The following is a 22741-nucleotide window of genomic DNA, read 5'->3' as shown; positions in this document are numbered from 1 at the left end:
ATAGAAAATTTGAAAATCTTGAGAACTAGTCTTTAGCTCTAATCCCTAGATGATACTGCAGTATAAGCGAGGTGAGGGTTGGGGAGAGGGTGGTTTGGCAGAGAAGAATCATACGCAAATATGTGGGCAACACCTGAAATTCACACAGGCAGTATCCTCATGAGTCACCATTTCTGTGTGTTATTAAGGCCTGATCCAAAGCCACGGAAGTCAATGGAAAGATCCCAGTTGATTTTAAATGGGCTTTGATCAGGGGCAGATAGCTCTTCCAAATGCCATAGGAGCTATTGTCACATCACAGCACTGACTCCCTGACTCCAACCCCTTCCCATCCAACTTCAAATGCAACGCTTCCCCTTTCTTAACATAGAGGGGAATATTTTTCAAAGTGTGCAGCACCCCAAATGTATTTCATTTAAAGAGAACATGTGACTTAAACCATATTATTTTGTGACACTAAGAAGCAGTGTTCTCTGAGAGCACATCTGTATTTTTCTTTAAAAACGTGTCATGTACAGTAGCTCTCAGATGCCACAAGTGCCATGTGATGAGTTACCAAAGCAGCAGTTGCTGTGGTAACAAATAGCCGGCTGAAAGCTCTTGTAGTTTGTACATGCTCTTTCATCATTTTCACCCTTGGTTTTCCATGTCTGTTATGCATAACCAAAAGGTAGCCACATAGTGTACCATGTAAGGGGAAGGGGAAGGAATTGGTAAGCTTCAGGAAATAGTAAATTGTGCTTAGAGCACGTTCTGTGCTCTCTAAGCTTCCCCCCACCCATTTCTGCAATCTACATGGAAAATAAGTCTTTTTCCTGGGAGGGAGTTTGGTGCAGGAGTGGGCTGAGGCAGGGGATTGGGTTGCAGGAGGAGGTGTGGGGTCTGGGGCAGGAGAGGGGGTGGAGTTTGGGTGCAGGAGGGGATTCTGAGCTGGGGTAAGGGGTTGGGATGCAGGAGGGGGTGCGAGGTGCAGGCTCCGGCTGGGAGGCGCTTACCACAAATGGCTCCCGGCTGGCGGTGCAGCAGGGGTCAGGCTGCCTGCCTGCCCGCCATAGCCCCACACTGCTCCTGGAAGCGTCTGGCTGCTGGCACGTCTCTGTGTGCCCCTTGGGGGGAGGGGGACAGCTGGTCTCCATACGCTGCCTGTGCCCACAAGCTGCAGGGATGGTGCTGGGGGCAGGGGCAGTGCACACAGCAGCCTCCCCTGCACTTGCCAGGGGCCACAGAGACGTGCCAGCAGCCAGCTGATTCAAGGAGCAGCGTGGGACTATCCTATTGGGATCCAGGAAGTGGATGCTGCTAAAGGATCCCCCTCCAGCCTAAGAGGGGGATCCACAGGACCTGGAAGGCAAATGAGTACAGGGGACAAATAATGAAATAACAGGGACAGGAGTGCGGTCAAAGGGTCAAACGAAGGGGAACTAGATGGGGGACTATGGCAGGCAGGTAGCCTGCCTGAGCACCCTTTTTAGTGGCCCAGAGATCGCTTCCTGTAATTTATTTTTGTGCCCCCCCCCTTGAGCGAGGGTCCTGGGCTGCAGTCCTAAAGCCCCTGCCTTAATCCAGCCCTGGCAGGGGGCTAGAAGAGATGGCTACCTCCCACCCAGACTTCACTGCAAAGATTAAAGGAGCAAAAATGCCATACATTTCTTATTTCTCCTTCAGTATGGTTCTGCTTATTTTCTGTGGCCTGAATTCCTTCTCTGCCCCCACTCCCCAACCATTGCCTGCCTTCCTGGAGCAACTTTAAGACAACCCCACAAAGCTGAGTTGTCAGTTTCAGAATATTTGAAATGCTGCTTTTGCTGTGTGACAGTCTAGTAAGCTAGAAAATAGCTCTTGTGCATGACCGTTGGAAACGCATTACAAATGAGAAGGGTTTTTGTTGTTTTGTAAAGTGAGCTTTTCCAATGTCACTTGAAATGGGAGCTACTCACCATTTCTCACATAAGACACTAACCAGCGAGCTGGGGCATTTTAGAGTACTTACAACACTATGGACCTGTTTTAGAGCCCACTGGAGTCAATGAAGATTCCCGTTGACTTAAATGAGCTTTGGACCAACCTGTACAAACTCAGGTTTAAACACTGCAGCTTTGCACCCCATGCTGGGCTGCTGCCTCTATATAATTTAGGCCAAGGAGCCCAGCTAAGTTATGGTAACCTCCTTGGGCTGCCTTACGGACTGCAGCACTGCTTGGAATCGCTCCAGCACTGTGTTGTGGCTCTGCTCCAGATATGCTCCTGTGTCAAATCACCTGCCCTAGCCTGCTCCCCCTACACTTGGGCTCCTGAGAGGATCCTCTGAGGTTAGCCTTATGGCTGCCTTCTGCAGTGCCTATGCAGGAAGAATCCTGCCTTGCCAATTCCAGAACACTGAGAGCCCCTTTCTGCTATTCCAGCCCTTTTACCCAGAAGTATCCTCCAGCACCGCAAAGTACACAGATCACAAATATCCTTGCCCCAGAGGATTAGCCTGTGCCTTGTACCTCAGAATCTGAACTATTTTTATTTTGTTTTACTTTGCCATATCAAAAAAGCCTAGCCCCCAAGAGCAAGTCGTTACAGTGAAATATATGCTTGCCCTGGAAGCAAGAGGTTGAGGACTAAGGGCCTCCAGTGGTGCTGAAATGCATACAGCTCACTACAACTCCCTGCCAAAGGTGTACTAGTAAGAGCAGCACTTGTTCTTATGAAATGTTTTTGCAGTGCATTTAACTGACTGAGGCATTAAGAAAATTATATGTACTTTACACAAGCAATTGTTTTTATTGAGCATATGGATACTAAAATGGCAAAAAATATCTCCTTCCTGTGAAATGTAATGTGGTGATTACCGCTTGGATCTTTTAAAAAAATTATTTCTGTTAAATGCAGCTTAATATATACACTGCAGGATCCTAATGCTGTACCGCAAACTTGAGCCTGGCAGTCATTAGACCCCTGCCGTGCAGATTTGACCAATAATCATTTTAAATGCCTTTGTATTGATTGATGCAGAGCAGAGAGCAGAGTTTTTACGAAAGTTGATATTTAAGAACAGAGGTTCCCTGCAGAAGCTTACCAGTGCTGAAATCAACTGAGGCTAGTATCTGTCAAAGGATTGCACATGTGGGGCCTAATTCAACGCTCAAAGACTTATACTGTAGTCTTTAAGGCCAGAAGAGACCATCCTAATCATCTAGGCTGACCTGCCCATCGCAGGACATAGAACCTCACCACCCACTCCTGCAATAGGCTCATAACCTGGCTGAGTTACTGAAGCCCTCAAATCTTGATTTAAAGAATTCAGGTAACAGAGAATCCACCATTTACTCAAGTTCAAACCAGCTAGTGGCCTGTGCCACACTCTACAGAGAAAAGTGACCCCCCACCCCAGGTCTCTGATTGGGGAAAATTCCTTCTGACCCACAATATGGCATTGTTAGCCCCTGAGCATATGGGCAAGACTCACCGGCTAGACACCTGGAAAAAATTCTCTATAGTATCTCAGAGCCCACCCCATCAAATGTCCCATCTCCAGCCGTTGGAGATATTTGCTAATAGCAGTCACAGATAGGCCATATGATATTGCAGGTAATGTCATCACACCAGCCCCTTCGTAAATGTATCAAGCTCAATCTTTAAACAAATGGAGTCTTTCCATGGGCTTCAATGGATGTTGAATCAGGGTGATAAAGAACAATGTAGATTGCCAGTGGAAGTGTGACAGTCTCCTCACCAGAGCTGGCTTTAGGATTTTACACCACCACCCCCATAGCCACAAGAATATTTTTGGCAGCTGCTCTGCCCCACTCATTCTCCTCTGCCTAAGGGTAAGCACATCTACAAGTACTGATTACTATTACTAAGCAACAGACTTCACAGTCCTATGTTGAATTAAGACTTTTGGGTCCCTGGCACAGGTTTGGCAATTGCCAGAAGTTGGCTCTACCTTTAACTAGATCTGTGCTAATGAACCCTTCCATACAGAAGCTGACATTTTATCATAGTCTGTTATTTGAGCTACAGTAAAAAAGGATCTTTCAGAATGAGGCAACGGGGTCTAGAGCGTCAGTTTCCCCACTTCTATAATGGGGATTGCAATACTTTTCCTCTAAGAAGCATTGTGAAGAATAATTAGTCAGTGGACATAATCCTGAAAGCCAGACATACACGGAACTCCCACTGACTGTACAGGGGAGCTCGGTGAGTGTCAATTGCTGCCAATGTCAAAACTCCCACTGACTTAACTGGCGCTGGAACAAAGTCATGGTATTCTTACGGGATCAGGTCCTATGTGTGAACAGTCCTCCATAAATGGTTCGGCTTGGGCTCACAGTGGATTGTACCAATGGAATCTTGGGGACAAGGACCTCTGGTGGGGGAAAGCCCACTTGGAAGGCATTTGTTGCAGCACAATGTGCTTGCAGTGACTTCTCTGAAGGGAACCACCCATGGACAGAAACAGACTGAGCTCACCTCCCAGACAGTATCTCCTGGCAGGGCTCAGAAGGAGCCTGAACTAAAATGTAAAGCTATCCTCACCCACGGTGGAGCCCCCAGGGAAGAGCAGCTGTGCAAATGCTGCACGTCATTCTCCAGTGCATGGTCTCCATTACTGGAAGGCTGTGCAATTTAAATCTTTCTGCACCAGCAGGGATGAATTAAATGCCTGAAATGTTCATCATTATTGTATCAAAGACTGAAAATGTATCCATGGAGTGGACATTAGCAAATATGCATAAGACCTCATGACAGTAATTAAAAAAGGTTTCGCACCTCCTTTTCCATCCCCTGCAGACACAGGGTTGAGAAATAAATTCCTGTTTTATACAGTAGGACAAATATTTGTGTAACTGAAATATTCTTATTTTACTCCTTAGAAGAAATAGAAGTTGGTTTATTGGACAAATAATATTTCCCCACATTGACCATAAGATGGCACTGCAACATAAGCATTTTTTCGTAAAGGAGGCACCATAATATTTCAAAACCATGACGAAACACAGTCACTCACACAGTACAGCATGTTAATATTCCACATGCCTGTATTAGATTTACATGTTGTATCTACGTGAATCACTTTCTGCCACACAGTTTTGTCTTGCCTGTTATAGCAGACCCTTTGGCTTAGTTGGAAATTATATTAATTCTTGGCAGGAAGACATTTTCAAAGCTGTAACAACTTCATTGTTTATCGCCAGTTTATTAAGCTGAAGCATACAAGCCTATATAGTGGAATCAATAGACAACAATGTATCATTTTCTATGTAAATAAGAAAGTCTGTTTATCTTGGTAAGAGGCTTTTGTTGTTGTGTTTTTACTTCTTTTTTTCCACCTATCAAAAATACTAAGATTTAATGCCGAGGGTCTTACAGAAAGCACATTTTGCATTCTTCTGCCGTGATGCTGAACTTTACTACAGTGGAGACAACATTTGGAAATGGCCCTTCCCTTAGTGACTCTGGGACCAGGGTATCTCCAGCTTTCCTGATTAAGTGAAAACAGTGGGTGAGACACATGTATTCTATGTATTTCAGGTTGTAAAGAGCCACTGACACACTCTGGCAAGCCTTAAAACACACTATACTGAAAATATATACATATTTTAAAGTGAAGTACCATTATGGGGGTGCTGGATGGCTCTGGGCTAGAGCAAACAGCACTACTACTTTTGCCTCCCCCACCTGGTTTACCTCTTAGAATCCAACCCCCACCCATAGTGTCCAACAGCTATCATCACTGAATTATTGTCCCGCAGAGGAACAAAGGGTCTTGGGAACTGAACTATCCATCTTCTGACCCACAGAGAGCTTCTTGCCAAGTCAGGCTTCAAGTCCCTGGATAGGCAGCACTGGGAAGCTTGCATGATGCCGCCCATACTATACCTGTTCTCTGGCTAAACAGAGGGTTTGGATCTCGAGAACTGTCAGCGTGGCATCTTTGAAGACTACTAATTTACCAAACGCTATTCTACTGAGAGAGACACTAGTTTGATATTTTCTTTCCAATCCTGGGAATCAACAGTGATATCTGCACATAAATGGAAAAGTCCCACCTTACCAACCTGCTCCTGCTGTTTTACCCAGTGATGTCATAAACCTGTGTTATGATGCCGCAATTTGTCAAATTGTGATGTCACTTTTAGGCAGCACCTGAAGAGATGGGGCAATAAAAGCAGCCTAGTTAGAAAGAAGGTCACTTCCATTTTCCTAATGACTACAGTAACCTGAGAAATCAGTAATGATAATTGGCATTTGATAAAGTACAGAGTTTGTTGGAGCGCAGCAATACATCTTAAATGCAACCTTAGGACACAAAACCATGTATAAATGCATGATGATAACCTTAAAACATCCTAGCTCTTCTCAGATATTTCTCTTTGTTTTTACATTCAATGAAGGCAAACTTAGACAGAGATCTAGCCTGTGTACATTTAGCAGCACTTCTTTTGAGCACAAGTGAAATCTGATCTTTCCAAATCTTCAATCAATCATTTTTTGGAGTATACTAGTTTCCCCCCCCCCCCCCCCCGTTTTCCATTTTTGAATCCATAACCTTTGTACCAATTATCAGCTGGCATCCTTCCGATATGTTGCTGTACATGATCTGGTTGTGACCCAATGGTCTCTGGCTGTGGTCCCATTATTGTCCAAACTTGAGTAGGAATCCTCCAACACAAAGTCAGGGTGCTCTGGGCAATAATGTTGGTGAACAGGTAGGATGTGTTCTTCTGTACCATGAGTTAGAATTGAGTAATGTCCCAGCATGGTGCTGGGGGCAAATAAGTCTTAATACAAAAGTGTTGATCGCTAAAGGTTAGACTGTGATTCGGGCTATGCCCCATAGACTGGAACTAGGGCAGGAAGCCTGGAACGCAGCGTTCCCCAAGGACTGACGACGGCCAGCTGGAATACAGAAGGAGGCAGGAAGCGACCCAGGGAAGCTGACTTGAGGCTGACACAAGATACCACAGGGTGAGTGAAGGTAGAACCTGGTGGAGCGGGAGGGCCCGTGTTCCTCTTCCTTCACCAAGAATTGTACCCATTCGGTGGAGCTGCTGCCTGGAAACTGAACCCACTAGGTGGGGTTGCCGCCAAAAACTGTATCCATTAGGCAAAGCTGCTGTTTGTGGACTGCACTCACAAGGCGAGGTTGTCACCAGAGATGAACCACTGGGTGTAACAGCCACCTGGGGCCTAACTGCCTCCCGCCCACAACCCTTTGCAACCACTGAATTCAATGGGACTATTTATGTGAGCTAGCGCTGCTCAACATGGATGAATGCTGTACAATTGTAGCTCAATGCAATTTGATCACAGTCATTCCTGATACAAAGTGCTAACAAAAATATCTTTAGCATTTATCACTGGTGAATCTGTACCACCAGTTCAGGATCTGTGCTATTGACAACTGAATGGAAACCAGAGAAAACGAGCCAGTACAGTGAACTCCCACAGAAAAATGTTTTTGGTAGTTTTCGTCCACCTTTCCTGACTACTGATTCTGGTATACAATAGGGCTGACCACATTATTCAATGTAAATAATATTTGTTGAAAGTTTAAACCTTATTTCTGTTCACAGAATGTTTGAATCAATTCTGATTTCAGCAAATGTGTCAAATATCGTAAGTATTAATTGAATAGTTCTCATGAACAATTTTGAATATAAAATGTTTGTGACCTAAAGAAGAGCTCTGTTTAAGCTGGTCTCTTTCACTAGCAGAAGTTGGTCCAATAGAAGATATTACTTCTCCCAACTTGTCTCTAAACTATTAACATTTGCGCTGTGAGAATGGGTCACCTGAATCCCATGGTATTTTTTCTGCTCTCAGATTGGATGACTGAACCTTTTTAAACAGGAGATTTGCAAATAGTGAATACCCAATGATGAACTTCTGACATGAATTTTCATTTGTGAAATGTTCAGAATTTGTGAACAATTTCCACACTGTGTGTCAGTCAAGGGAGAGGTGGTAAATAATAAATATGACTGCAGAGACAGCAATGCAGTGAAGTCAGTATAATTATTTGCAAATATGTTTGCGCATCTGTTTTTTATTATTATTATTCAGCCAGCTCTACTATGGACACAGGCACAAGAGCAAAATAACAGTATCCAAAAGTAAGAGCACAATATACTAGTTAGAACTGGTTCTTTGGACTTTGGTGCATCAGCTTTAGTTGATCCAGTTTGGAGTCATTTCAGTGAAGATATCACGCAGTCCTTGAGAGAAACTATACTGAAATAAGTGTCTTTATCTGGCTATAATCCACTCTAATTTTTTTTTAAAAATCAACTTTACAGTTCATATATGCTGGGCCAAATTCCACCTTCAATGAGATTCTGTGGGTGTAACTATAAAAAGTGAATATAGCTTGCTGTATTTTAAATAAAAAACATGAAATATTGCACAGCTGAACTTACTCTGAACAGGGAAACAAAGAATGTTGTGCAACTTCATCAGTTTATCTGCACCTATCCTACTAGAATGAAAGGCATTATATTGTCATGCATGATACTGTATGATACCAGTGTATGAATTTAGTGATTAAGTTTTAAATGGTTTCAGAAAATCAACATGTTTCTTTATAATGGAATACTACACAATAATTCATGTAGGGCCTGATCCAAATCCCACTGAAATAAAAGACTTCCACTGATATCACTGGACTTAACATGAGACCCATTATTGGTTTCTTGGGAAAATAGGTAGATGAGTGGACTCTACATATGTGCATTTAAATAAATAAAATTAAAAAAAATCAAATAGAAACTTGTGTATTTCTGTTATTCTATATTATGCCAAAAAGTGAATAGCTTTTTCTTTAACTTAATACTTTCAAATTACTCATTCTTGCACTGAATATGCAATTCTTCTCTTACTACAAACTGTAGCATATTGGAGGAGTTAATTAGGTTTGGGAATTACTTAAATGCAGTAATATATAAAAACATAACCAAGTGACTTTTCAATGTATCAGATTAGTTAATTAATGTAAGGTAATACCATTAATCTGGGTGATTCTGCACTGTGTTGATGCACTGTAGTTATAAAAAAATAATTTTGGATTTAATTCAAATAAAGATTTTAATGGCTAATGGATATTTTTTATTACTTTGGAATGAATGAGGGGAGAACATACCTTGAAAGTGATGACATAAGTGTAGTTCTAAGAGACCAATGCTAATTATGTATTGTACTGTTTTAGAGAAGATTAAACTTCAAAACCACAGTCAGACAGTGTAAAAGAACTCCTTCATTCCAAGGCTATTTCCATACTGCTCTGTTGCTGGGGGGGAAAGAAATGGCAAGAGATTGATAAACAGGATGTTTTACATTCTCACGAGGAAAATGTGATCTAGCTTCAGTGAAATATCGTATGCTAATGGAAGAGAACTCTCATCTCATTAGTTTTGCTTCTCCTTGAATGGATAAAATGTAAATGTGCACGCAAAAATAGACTTTAAAAAATAAAAACTCCTTAAAGCACTGTATTTGTGGAAGTGAATTTACATATTATGTCTTTTTCCATAAAAAAGCATCATCAAAAAGAACCTGCGCCAGTTTTGTATTAAAAGGCCTATAGAAGTCTCTTAGAATCGCCTTTGTTGTTGGTAACATGGGTCCCAGATTTCGGTCTTCAGGACGTCTAGTGTTTGAAGCAGGACTCTTTGTAATCAGAGCTTCTTGTTTCTCACTTATAGGCCCTGCAGTCAACAGAAAATTATTTTAATGTATTTCTTCCCAAAATGTTCATGGTAAAGAATGTAAATGGCCAAGTAAATAGGTTTGTCAAGAAAAGATTAATGGAATTTTGGTAGCAGTGGTTATGTTCCAGAATATTGGCTACGGGTTTAGTTTCGTAAAATACATCACAGTTAGAATACATGGAAATACTTTGTTTTCCTTTCATATCAATTAATCATCCATGCAATAAGCAACATAAATCATTTCTAGAGGTAGAGATGTGTTTTCAGAAAACAAATAGGACAGTAAAAATAACCACTGATGTGCATTCTTCGGTAACAATTATTTCATTTTATTTCCTAATTTTTGTTATGTTATGAAGGAGCCACCTGATACCTGTCAGGGTGAACTTCACCCAGTCAAACAGTGCAGCACTTATTTCTGACTGCAGTCCTCTTTAAGGACTTTGGTGGGATAAGTGGTGTTATGACGACTCTCAGTATAGGAGCAAACTTTACCTCCTGAGTGGTACTTGTGCACCGCAGGCCTGATTGTGCTAGCACTGACCTCTTTCAATGCAACTTAGATGAGAGGCGCAGGGGCCAGACTCCTTATCTGTCCAATCTGCTAAATCTAATTACCTAGACCAATGTTTGGACTCAACCAGGTTAATGTGCAGCCACATCTCCATCCTCCTCCTCCTCCTGTCTTCCCAATATCAGGCATTGTTCTGTCTGCCAATGTTGTTCTGACAATCAGCAACTGATGTCTCAGTCAATGACAGTCAAAACATATTCCCCAAGACCCTAGAAATGCTGCCTTTTAAAATACTCAGATTCTGGATTTGCTGATTTGGCAACAAAACACATCATACCATTGAAGCATTTCACCTGGCTGTCTAGATCACTTGGGCCAGCTCTTGCTCCTGCTGCAGTTCATGACAAAAACTCCCACTGACATTAACAGAAGTAGGATCAGGCCCTACATGCTCAAACACATGAACGAAGTACCAGGTTTCTGATTTTATAACATTGTTATTAATTCTTTGTACACTTTCTTGCACTGTCCTTACTCAGACAAAACTCCCATTGAAAACAATGCACGCTTTGGAACCAATGGTAATTTTGTTTGAGTTAGGACAGCACAATTTGCCCCTCTGTGAACACAGATGCACATCTTGGATGTTGTGTCTCCGTAAGCATTAACAATCCAGAATGTAAGCATGACTTTTGCACTTCACTCAAACCAGCTAGATGATGCCTACCTAAATCCAGAAACTGGAACACAATATGCATGGTGTATTTAACATTGGACGCATGATCCTCTAAGCGGAGAACTAGTATCTGACCCTTGTCAAAAACAGTCAGCCAGTCCAAGAGATACACAACATAAAGGCCAACCTGTAGCCTCACCTACAAAAAACAAAACAAAAATGTTGAGTTAATTCATTGATTCTATCTTGTATCAAAATTAATGAATATTCATCCCACTGTTCTCCATGGGAAGGAAAATCTATTTTGGATTTGATCTAGAAGATTTAAAAAATATGATGCCTAGAAAAAATTTAAACCTTGATCATGTAGCTCTTATGCATGAAGCAGTGCTATTGACTTCAGTTGGGCTACTTACATAATTAAATCCTTCAGAGTTGGATCCCTAGATTTGTAAAATTATATCTCAATTCAGTAAGGGCCTGAGCCCAGGTGCTTAGGGCCCTGTCTTGCTAAGTGCTGAGCACTCTGACCCTCAACCATTGAACTGAATAGGTATTCATGGAGATGTTTAAAGCTAAACATATGTACAAGTAAACTCACCTTCATCAGGGCCAAAAGGTGCAGATCTGTGCACAATGGTAGCTGAAGGCACTCAGCACCTTTCAGAAATGTCTTACAAACCTTATGATGTATTGGGGTTGCAATTCATTCCTCTTATCTTATCAAACATGCATTCTGTAAGGATACTTTATAGTCACAGAATATACCAAAGAGAAAATACTTCCATAAAACCTCTTCGGTTTTGATATGATCAAAATATCTGCACCACCCTTCAGCTGTTGGACTATTCCGTAGAATGGCATGAATTACTATGGCACAAGCCTCATTTTTTCAAGCCAATTAGAATCTGTTATCTTTTGCTTGATGAAGAATGATCACTGGACAGTTGGGCCTGGCAGATTCAACCTCACAAATGTCCAGAAGGAAAAGGTCACCAACCTTATCTTAAAATGAAGATGGCGAAGGACTTGTGTACTATTAAACTATACTCCTGTTAGTCAATATTAGTAATTCCTAGAGAACCAAACTAAAGTTAGGGGCATGGCATAAATACCTAGATAGATTTAGTAGTACACCGGCTAACTGTTCAACAGAAGACTTATACTGTATTATACTGTAGAGGAAAATATGATCCTTCTCTTTTATGTGAAGGGACAAATTTTCAGTCTGACATTAACCTGGTCTCCATTTTTGCTCGATTTTGCACGAACATTTAAGGGTGCAGTTTAGGCTTCTTAAAACTCCAAGTTCCTGTTTGTACCTGTGTTTGTTTCTTTTTTACCCGTTCAGACACAGAAACAGAAAAGAGGATGTGAAAACCTGCCTTTGATAAAAGAAGCTTGGTACATCTTGGAGTCACAGTCAGCATAGAATTGACAAAAGCAGACAACTATGTCTTGTGCTCTTTTAGTTGACTTGAGTAATTGCAGTTATGACCTAAATACTGCTGAAAGAAGTCAAGTTTTGAATCATTACTACAGCAATGGAGAGATTATTATAATTAATCTATAAAACAACCTACACTTCCTGTTTATTGATGTGATTTGAAAAGAAACACTCTGCTTTCTGAATTGCCAGTAAAGCATAGAAGGAACATTAATCTGATCCAACTATTATCAGATCATTGTTATTAAATTACAATTACAAATCAAGAACATAAATGGAATATTTTGGTTTCTACTTTATGAGATGATGACAAGTAGAGAAACTAATCTATTCAACCTGACTCAAAATCTATTCAAACTTAAAGAGCCAATTTTCCAAAGCAATCTCTGCATATGCACTTTCAAAACTGCACATCTACATTTTTGGGCACTTAAGTTTTAATACCTGAGTTTTTGCAAGCCGAAAAACTTTTAATTTGCATTAGAGTAGCTGTTTGTACATACAAAACAGTCTTTGGGCACACAGATTTAGAAACTAAAAAGAAAAGGAGGACTTGTGGCACCTTAGAGACTAACCAATTTATTAGAGCATAAGCTTTCGTGAGCTACAGCTCACTTCTTCAGATGCATATCGTGGAAACTGCAGCAGGCTTTATATATACACAGAGAATATGAAACAATACCTATTCCCACCCCACTGTCCTGCTGGTAATAGCTTATCTAAAGTGATTTCCAGCACAAATCCAGGTTTTCTCACCCTCCACCCCCCCACACAAATTCACTCTCCTGCTGGTGATAGCCCATCCAAAGTGATAACTCTTTACACAATGTGCATGACAATTAAGCTGGGCTATTTCCTGCATAAATCCAGGTTCTCACATCCCCCCCACCCCCATACACACACAAACTCACTCTCCTGCTGGTAATAGCTCATCCAAACTGACCACTCTTCAAGTTAAAATCCAAGTTAAACCAGAACATCTGGGGGGGGGGGGTAGGAAAAAACAAGAGGAAACAGGCTACCTTGCATAATGACTTAGCCACTCCAAGTCTCTATTTAAGCCTAAATTAATAGTATCCAATTTGCAAATGAATTCCAATTCAGCAGTTTCTCGCTGGAGTCTGGATTTGAAGTTTTTTTGTTTTAAGATAGCGACCATCACTTTGGATGGGCTATCACCAGCAGGAGAGTGAATTTGTGTGGGGGGTGGAGGGTGAGAAAACCTGGATTTGTGCTGGAAATCACTTTAGATAAGCTATTACCAGCAGGACAGTGGGGTGGGAATAGGTATTGTTTCATATTCTCTGTGTATATATAAAGCCTGCTGCAGTTTCCACGATATGCATCTGAAGAAGTGAGCTGTAGCTCACGAAAGCTTATGCTCTAATAAATTGGTTAGTCTCTAAGGTGCCACAAGTCCTCCTTTTCTTTTTGCGAATACAGACTAACACAGCTGTTACTCTGAAACCAGATTTAGAAACTGACATTCAAAAGTTCTCTCAACAAATTCAGTCCTTACTCTTGGCTCAGATGTTATGTGGACTATTTCCTTTCTGAGTAAACAGTTCCCACAGTTTATTAACTCATTGTATTATTATTATTTATTTGTACCATATGTGACAAAGTTCCTCCTCTGCCTTGGTGGGTCCTGCGCTTATTGGTGGATTTGCTCGCCTCAGAGATTCACGGCAGCCCTCAGTTTGGCCACTTTTGCTATGGCTCAAACCTGCCGTCCACTCAGCTGACCTCATCACTGGCCAGCAGGGGAAAAAGGAAGGAGAACAATTTCTGCAGTCTCTGCTGGCCCACCTAGTGGGTCGGGGGGCAGGCCAGGGACCTTCCCCTCTGGTGGGACAGTCTAGGACAACTCCTCCTGTATCCAATAGGGAGTTGGGGGGATTGAGGGAACCTGGGTCCTCCCTCCACTCTGGGGTCCAGCCCAGGGTCCTGTGGATTGCAGCTGTCTACAGTGTTTTTTGTAACAGCTGTGTGACAGCTACAACTCCCTGGGCTACTTCCCCATGGCCTCTTCCCAATACCTTCTTTATCCTCACCACAGTACCTTCCTCCTGATATCTGATAATGCTTGTACTCCTCAGTCCTCCAGCAGTATGCTTTCTCGCTCTCAGCTCCTTGCGCCCTCTTGCGCACGCCTCACTAACTGAAGTGAGGTCCTTTTTAACCCAGGTGCTCTGATTAGCCTGCCTGTCCTAATTGATTCTAGTAGCTTCTTAATTGGTTCCAGGTGTCCTAATTAGCCTGCCTGCCATAATTGGTTCCAGCAACTTCCTGATTATTCTGGAACAGCCCATTATCTTACTCAGGGAAAAGGGACCTGCTTAACCTAGGGCTAATGTATCTACCTTCTATCACACTCCTGTAGCCATCTGACCTGACCCTGTCACAGACAGTAGTGCCCAGAGGTACAATCATGATCATTACAAACCATTATGCCAGGTACTGAACAAACATACAATAGAAGACAGTTCCTTTCCCCAAAATCTTACAATCTAATAATTATGGTTATCTTAGAAACTGTGACCTGACATTAGTTTTGGGCTGCTTGTGAGTTACAGGGTAACCTATGCAGCAAAATTCCTTAGGTACATATTGTATATAATGCAAAAATTTAGGAAAGTATCCCCACCACCACCATTACATGCCAGAGCTATAAGCTGTAAATAATTTATTTTAACTATTAGCCTCACATATTGCAGTATTACAGGATCAGAGCCACATTATTCTAGGCACTGTACAATCATACAGCAAATCATCTACATGTATTCCTCATCTTTATTCCTCTTTCTCCCAACAGGATGGTACTGGGGCAAGTAAGAAACCAGTATCAGTTGTGTAATGTAGGTTGGGATACTGTATTTTATAGCATTACTGAGCTTCTACCCAAACAGAGAATTCTGGGATAGAATTAACACTCACTTAATCCAGTAAGAACTTCAAACATAAAGTCCCTTTGTTGCCCAGGATAGTCACCTTCACTTCTTTTTGGACATCTGAAAAAATGGCATGATATACAGGCCTGTGTTTTGCCACTGTTGTTCCAAAACAAAATCCCCTTTTCAAGAAAGTCATTTGCTTTCCCCCTATAAATTATGCAGTGCAACTGAGCATTTTCCAAAGAATCCTCCCTGACTGCAGTCTCTCCAATTTTAGTTTGACACCCCTGGCTCTCCTTCCCTTTCTTTGGTTAATATACTTTCTATTGATGGTAAGTGAAGATAAATTGACGAACGCCCCTTCTCTGTACAGAGGGTTACTTATCAGCAGTGGCAATCGCTATGCTACTTTTTCTTCTGGTCTCTTAGGAGTACTTTTTTTCTGCTGTAGTCACACAGCTACTGATCTAACATCCAAGGTCATAGAAAAAAAATCTAGTCTTTCAATATATAACAAATTACACATATATAGACTTTGCCAGCTATGCCTGAGAGGAAGCTGAAAAGTCCATTCAGGAGCCTAGCTGGCATTCCATGCTTTATTAAGGATACCCATTGGTAGCTTTCTGGAAATATAAATGATCTCAAAAGAAAGAACAATGAGTTAATTTTCAGAAGTACCTTCTTCAAGGTGCTGTCTAAGAAGGGGAATAAACTGTGGGACAAATGATGATGGTCTAGGCACCTGGGGGAATACGAGGGGTCTGAGCAAGTGTATTCATGCCACAATGCAACTACATTTGTGCAAGGGAGACAGTTGGCAAGCATTGCATTACAGTGATGCAATTCCCAGAGTGGGCATGATAGTCAGTCTCTGAGGAGGGAGGAGACTGTTGTAGCCAAAGATTTAAATTTTTTGTTCATTTATTGTGCGATGTTATGATTAACTAATATGTTATGTCATATATAATCATTGTATGCTAAATAGAGTTAAGTTGTAGGATTATAGAAGTACAAGATGGATCAGTAGTTAGAAGTGATAATTATGTATTAGGTATCTAAGTATGTAGGGCTGAAACACAAGGCCTACAGGCTGAGACCTGTAAGATGTCATCTTAGCCATACTAGGCCATAGGCTTAAGAAATGCTTGGCATAAGTAAGTGACCAAAGATACTGTGATACTGTGAAAAATTAACAGCAAAATGTTTTGCTTACAAGATACCCAGTAGTCATATTTTTCTAATACATGCCTTAGCTGCAGGGTACACTATGTGCATAAATACTAATGAGGTATAGTCAGAATCTCATTATAAAAAGAGGGTGTCCAGACCAGGAAAACTGAGCTCCCTATGGGAAAGCTCCAGCAGGAACCATCTCGCTACTAAATGATCAACTGGCAAGGCAGCCATCAGACCTTAAGAATATCATTAAGGATGTGAGTATAGCTATATTTATAACTTGTGCAGAGGTCTTTATAGAATTTTTATATGCATGAGTAATCATAACTTTAGTTTTAACTTGAATAAAATTTGTAAAACAGACTAGACCTTGTACTTGTAAATGTGGGAGTGGTCCAGATCCTTGGTCTTTATGTGTTCCTAGAGACTAAATCTGAAACAAGTAGCAGAGGTGACTTTCTTTCTGTTGAGCTTGAAACTGTAGCCACTAGAGCCGAACCCCTGCTGGTGTAATACCACATTACAAAATTCACTTTAGATAAAAAAAAAAGCGGCTATTCTGTGTCTCTTTCAACTTCCATTTCTGGATGACGAGAACAGCAACAGTAAGGAACATGGGGCTTGATTCCCATTCCCAGTACTGGAAAGACTCTCACTGACTTCAATGGGCTTTGGCTTGGGCCTATGATACATGATTTCCTCTGAGGTTACTTTAGTAACTGGAGGAAATGATGATGAGATGAAATTTACTGTAATCTGGAGAGAGAGGAGGAGTAAAGTGTCCTTCCACCCAAATCAAGAAAATGGGAGGTAAAGGGCTAGATCACACACACCTGGTGCTTTACAAATGCATCCCATAGTAAACATGAGATACTGCTATGTATCTCTAGATAGATATAGATATTTGCAAAAACCCTTTTTTCACCCTCAAACAAAATATAGAAACAAATCAACACTAAAAATGTGGATTTTGGACCAAGCACACTGAGATTCAGCCCTTTTCTGCTGTGCACAGTTTTAAAAAAGCGTGAGAGAGAGCACATTTAATCTAGCTATCAATAGCCTTTTCCTGGGAAAAAAAAATCCAGCATAAATGATGTATTCTTACTTGCAGTTCGGAAATTGCCTTATCTTTGCCAGAGCTATTTTTTGGATAGGTTTGCAAGTGAAGATTAAACTGTAATCTTTGCTAAATGTGTTCTTCATGCTCCTGCCCACGAGAACCAATGTATTTTTACTGCTGGCGCTCATCAGGGAACAGACTGAAGAGACAGCTAAGCCAGCACATCAGTTTTTACATGTATGAATATATTTTTATGTCACCAACTTAAAAAAAAAAAAAAGGAGGAAAGTTTGTTGGTAGTCACAAACTGAACCACATCTTGATTATAATTATAATTATTATTAATAGTTTGCTAAGGATCCTGGTATTTTAATAATCCAGACAAAATGTTCTATTGTTAAGCAAGGAATCAAAATGTTACTGGAAATACATACAGGCATGGCATTGTTAAGAGTGTTGTTGTAGACACAGGCTCTCAGTGAGTAATCCAGCATGCAATTTTCAAACAGCTGCAGGGAATCTGCCACTTTTTCATGAAAGTCTTCTGCGGATTTATTCGCACTTGCAAAGTACAGATAATCCGAGTACAATCTGTGAATGAAATACATGTGTAAATGATGAATGAAATTCAAGAAAATCAATTTATATTATTGAAAATAAGATAGCAATGTTACTTGAGACAAGAGGGCCTGAATGTAACATTTACCCTTTAGTAGCTTATCCAAAACCTGCTGAAGTTGATTTCAGCGGGCTTCGGCTCAGACCTTAAGGGTCCAATCCTGTGAGTTGCTAAGCATCCTCCACTCTTATTAAAGTCAGCATCTAACAGGATTAGGCCCTAAGTAGTTAGGAGCCAATCCTTTTCTGAAGAGAAACTCTTGAAATATATCTTTGTTTATTTTGTATTAATTATTGTTATTCTGTATTGCAGTAATGCCTAGAAGCCCCAACTAAAAAGGGTCCTATTGTGCTAAGCTCTGAATGAACCCATAGTAAGAGACAGACCCTGCCTCAAAACAGCTTACTGTCTAAACAGACAAAATGGACAAAGAGTGGGAGAAGAAACTGAGGCAAAGAAAAGTAGAGTGACTTTTCCAAGACAGCCCGTAGGAGAGCTGGAAATAGAAACCAGGTTTCCTGAGTCCTAGTCCACACTGCCTCTCTGTATGCTTGGTATGCAACGTGATGAGGAGCTGTATCATGGCACAATCTGTGGTCTCACTCCTGCTGTCTCTATTCAGGCAAAGTTCCCATTTAGTTCAATAGGAGTTTTGCCTGAGTAAGAACTACAGCACCTACGGTCCACATATATACACAATACCAATATTATAAGCAACCATGCTGCAATACCTTGCTCTGCAGCTATTTACTAGCCATCTCGGCCATACAAATTTGAATTACGGTGCAAATGGCAGGGTGCACTGTGATTTCAAATATGAAATATTTGTGCAAATCATTTCAAACATTTATAGTTTCTTAAATATTACAAGACAAAGATGACAAATTCTGGTTCATTTGGATGGACATAAAAGTGTAAAATGAAATATTTATTTTATTTGTTTTTAATCCCTGGGACTCTGATTAGAATATCTAGATGTCAACATCATTTTAAAACCAAACATAAGGGAAATGCCAGGATGTGACAAACAAAAGATAGTTTATCACCCTTTGAATGAGATACATATGTCATTTTCACCTGTTTGGGGCTCATAAGATATATCCAGAGTCCTGAAAATTCTGCACCACTTCAGAGCCAATCTCTGCAGCAAGGGTGAGAGTACAGAAGTATTAGGAGCCCAAAGAATCCATTCTTGGACACAGAATTCGAGAGATCCTGAATACACTTCACTCTCCGTAAGAGCATACGTTTATGTAAATCATGATCTAAATGTAAAAGTGGATTTTATTTCACAACTATAATGCCGGAGGAACACTGAATCCACTTCCATCTTCGATGCCCTTCCCATTTTTATTAAACCAAAAATATCAGGCTGGCCAGAGATTTCCACAGAAGCTTTAAAATACTACTTTTTATTTAGAGAGGTTAGGCCCTGTTTCAGCAAAGCACTCCGTACACGAGCACTCCCACTGGAGTCAAGCATGTGCTTCAGTGCTTTGGTGGATCAGGGCATTTATCACAGTATAAGTTTATGAACTCCTAACTCATCTAAAAAATGAAAAGACAGAAAGAAAGGACAAATGAAAGGGTGAGAGTAAGTAGAGGAGAGAGAGGTTGGAGGAATAAAAGGATAGCGTTTCATATAGACAGACTCTTAATTTCTGAACTTTTAGATTTGTTTTTAATTTCATTTTTACATATTCAAAAAACAGTACTGAAATCTTGAGAAAAATTGAGAAACTGATGATGAGACACTAAGGGCTCTGTGCAACCTTTTCTCAAACCAGTGAACATGGACTCATGCAAGTAGCCCTATTGACTTCAAAGAGTATGTCTACACTACAGCTGGAAGCGTGCCTCCCAGCCCAAGTAGATGGACTTGCACTTGGTCTGCTTGAGCTAGAGTGCTAAAAATAGCAGTGTGGACATTGCATGGGCAGCAGCTCAGGCTAGCCACCCAAATCCAAGCCCACCCAACACCCTGGATCTGAGCTCTGGTGGCTAGCCCAAGCCACTGCCCATCCCACAATGTCCACATTGCTATTTTTAGTATGCTAGCTGGAGCAGAGCTAGTGCAGGTCTGTCTATCCGGGCTGGGAGGCTCTCTCCTAGCTGCATTGTAGACATACATACCCGGTGCTCGCCTAAATAAGACTTCTCCAATATGAATAAGGCTTGCACAATCAGATCCTTAGCTGGCAATGTCAGGAGGAAGGACATGATTTGTATTTTCTTCAAAAAGCAAAAGATAATCTGTAGCTGTCTGTCACCAGAGACCCAATTAAGAGCCCTGTCCAGTATGGTTTCTAATTTTTGGCCACTCCCCAGCCCAGCAATTCTGTTAGCAGATTGAAGAGAATTTCCATAGAGAAATATAGATCTTGTTTGGAAAATTTAACTGGTAGGCAGTCAGAGCCTTCTGTTATTACATTTCTGCTCCTTGGCAAAATTTCAAGTGTGCATCGATTCCTCTAGATTTATCTGCAGAAGTGATATGGGATTGGGCCTACATTAGTTGCATCTTTCTGTTTATGTACTGAAACAAAACTGGTTCACCTGTATTGTTGAAGTTAACAGTTTTTAGCAATATTCTACTACAACAGGAGAGAGGATTAGAATTCAAAATGATCTTAATAAGTTGGATAATTAATCTGAAAACACTAATATGAAATTCAATAATGACAAGTGTAAAGTTCTGCACTTAGGAAGGAAAAATCAAATATACAAATACAACATGTAGTATGACTAGTTAGGCAGCGGTACTGCAGAAAAGGGGCTTTTAGTGGATTACAAATTAAATGAGAGTCAACAGTGTGATGCTGCTGGAAAAAAGGCAAATGTCACTCTGGGTTGTATTAACAGGTGTGCTATATTTAAGCCATGGGAAGTAATTGTTCCACTCTACTCGGCACTAGTGAGGCGTTAGCTGGAGAGTCCAGTTTTGGGTACCATACTTTCAGAAAGATGTGGACAACTGGAGACACTCCAGAGGAGAGCAAAAATAAAAAAAAATATAAGTAAACATAGGGAAAATGTGAAAGAATTAGGCTTGCTTAGTCTAGAGAAGAGAAGACTGAGAATGGATGTAACATCTTCAAATATGTAAAAGGTTGTTATAAAGAGGACAGAGATTAATCATTGTCCATGTCCACAGAAGGTAGGACAAGAAGTAATCAGTTTAGTTTGCAGCAAGGGAGATTTAAGTTAGATATTAGGAAAAACTTTCAAACCATAAGAATAGTTAACCACTGGACCAGGTTACCTAGGGAGGTTGTGGAATCCTTCTTGGAGCTTTTCACAAACAGGTTAGACACACATCTGTCAGGAATGATTTAGGTACACTTAACTCTGCCTTGACACAGAGGGATAGACTAGATGGCTTCATTAGGTGTCTTCTCGCCCTGCGTTTCTGACTGTGCACAGTCATAGACACATTTCAATGCTCTGTTTAAGGACTGCTTGTAAAATTTCTCATGGCCACCAATGGATTTAATCCTGTCCTGTTATTTTTGCTTATAGGAAATACTGATACTTTTTAAGTATCAAGCGCCTCAGCTTCTCTACTTCAAAATTATTCTTCTCTTTAAGGAGAAGGCCATAGAGTTTAAAGTAAGCAATAATTGTAACTGTATGATTCTCAAGCACATCACTCCAATCCAGTTGCAGAAACACCAGTTCTCTTAAGGAATGTTTTGACAAGATTCCATGATGAGAAGTGAAGGGAACAGGCTTTTGGCAGGAAAATCCTACTATCCATCCGGAAATTTCAATTCCCCCTTCTAGCACCTGAGGGAGAGAACCAAGGCTCTGCATATTTCCCATCCATCTGCAAAGGTGAGGAGGGAAATACCAGTTGAGCAGCCAAATGTTGGAGATGGATTCTAGGAAAGCCATGAAGATGTAGGAGGGTGGGGGATCTTACTCTCTTACAGGCCTCCATGCAGTCCTGTAGGGTCAGGCCACAACCTGCCCCTAAATAAACTGATTAGTGTAATCTGATTAAAAAAAAGTGTGGTAATTGTCAGAGTAGAAGGCACCAGCTTTTAGTGTTTGGCTGATGAAGGCAGGCAGGGAAATGTATGCCCCTTTAAGCCCCTACTCACTGACAAGAAACAGCCACTAAGTATTTGGCTGCCCGGATTATTTTGCTGCCTTAGGCATCTGTCTGTTCTGGTGTATATGGAAGATCAGGCTGCAGAGTAGAGGATATGAGAAAAAGATGGGGGAGAAGCTGAGGGACATAAACAGCAGAGTTTAGTTATATGTGGCAGGCATTAAGCACGCAGCAGTATCTTCTCCTGGAAGTGCATAGTAATACATGGGCATGCAAAGACTGCTGTTTGGTAATGGCAAGTTAACAAAAACCCTAAATGAGGATCAGGCTGGAAGAATCTCTCTCCAGGAGAATAGGATCAGGCTGACAGTTCTTGCCATCCAGGGTACAGGAGAACTGGCGCTTGCAGGAGGAATGGAGCCAGCAAGAATCATTTTGAAGATGAGCCATAACTGCAGTTTGTTTAAAAGGTTTAATTTTTCTGATTATTTGTTCTAATCATCTAAAATAATGTTTTTTAAATTGAAGAGCTGCTGACACCTTATGGAAAGCATTTCTCTCTCTACTCAACCGCCTACATTTTCTATATTTTTTTCC

At 41.0% G+C, this 22741-nt stretch overlaps 1 protein-coding gene across 5 annotated transcripts in view; it reads right to left on the bottom strand.

The window, feature by feature from the left end:
* Positions 1-22741, bottom strand: part of CHST15 (carbohydrate sulfotransferase 15) — a 129027-nt gene that overhangs the window by 16459 nt on the left and 89827 nt on the right. For 2 of the 5 annotated variants that reach the window (XR_013636088.1, XR_013636090.1), the window contains exons 6-9: positions 17906-18062; positions 10940-11087; positions 6550-9695; positions 4883-6138 (exon numbers count right to left, since the gene is read on the bottom strand). Coding sequence is in view for 2 of the 5 variants with exons in the window: in XM_073354128.2 (XP_073210229.1) it covers positions 9505-9695; positions 10940-11087; positions 17906-18062 (496 nt within the window). In the remaining 3 variants the exon portion in view is untranslated. Of the gene's footprint in view, positions 1-4882; positions 6139-6520; positions 9696-10939; positions 11088-17905; positions 18063-22741 lie in introns of those variants that run through there. The other 3 variants (XR_013636089.1, XM_073354128.2, XM_073354132.2) reach the window with 3 other exon arrangements.

The sequence above is a fragment of the Lepidochelys kempii genome, chromosome 7, assembly GCF_965140285.1.
Source record: "Lepidochelys kempii isolate rLepKem1 chromosome 7, rLepKem1.hap1, whole genome shotgun sequence".
Classification (NCBI taxonomy): domain Eukaryota; kingdom Metazoa; phylum Chordata; order Testudines; family Cheloniidae; genus Lepidochelys; species Lepidochelys kempii.
The sequence above is the reverse complement of the archived record's forward strand: the minus strand, read 5'-3'. Positions and strand labels throughout refer to the sequence as shown.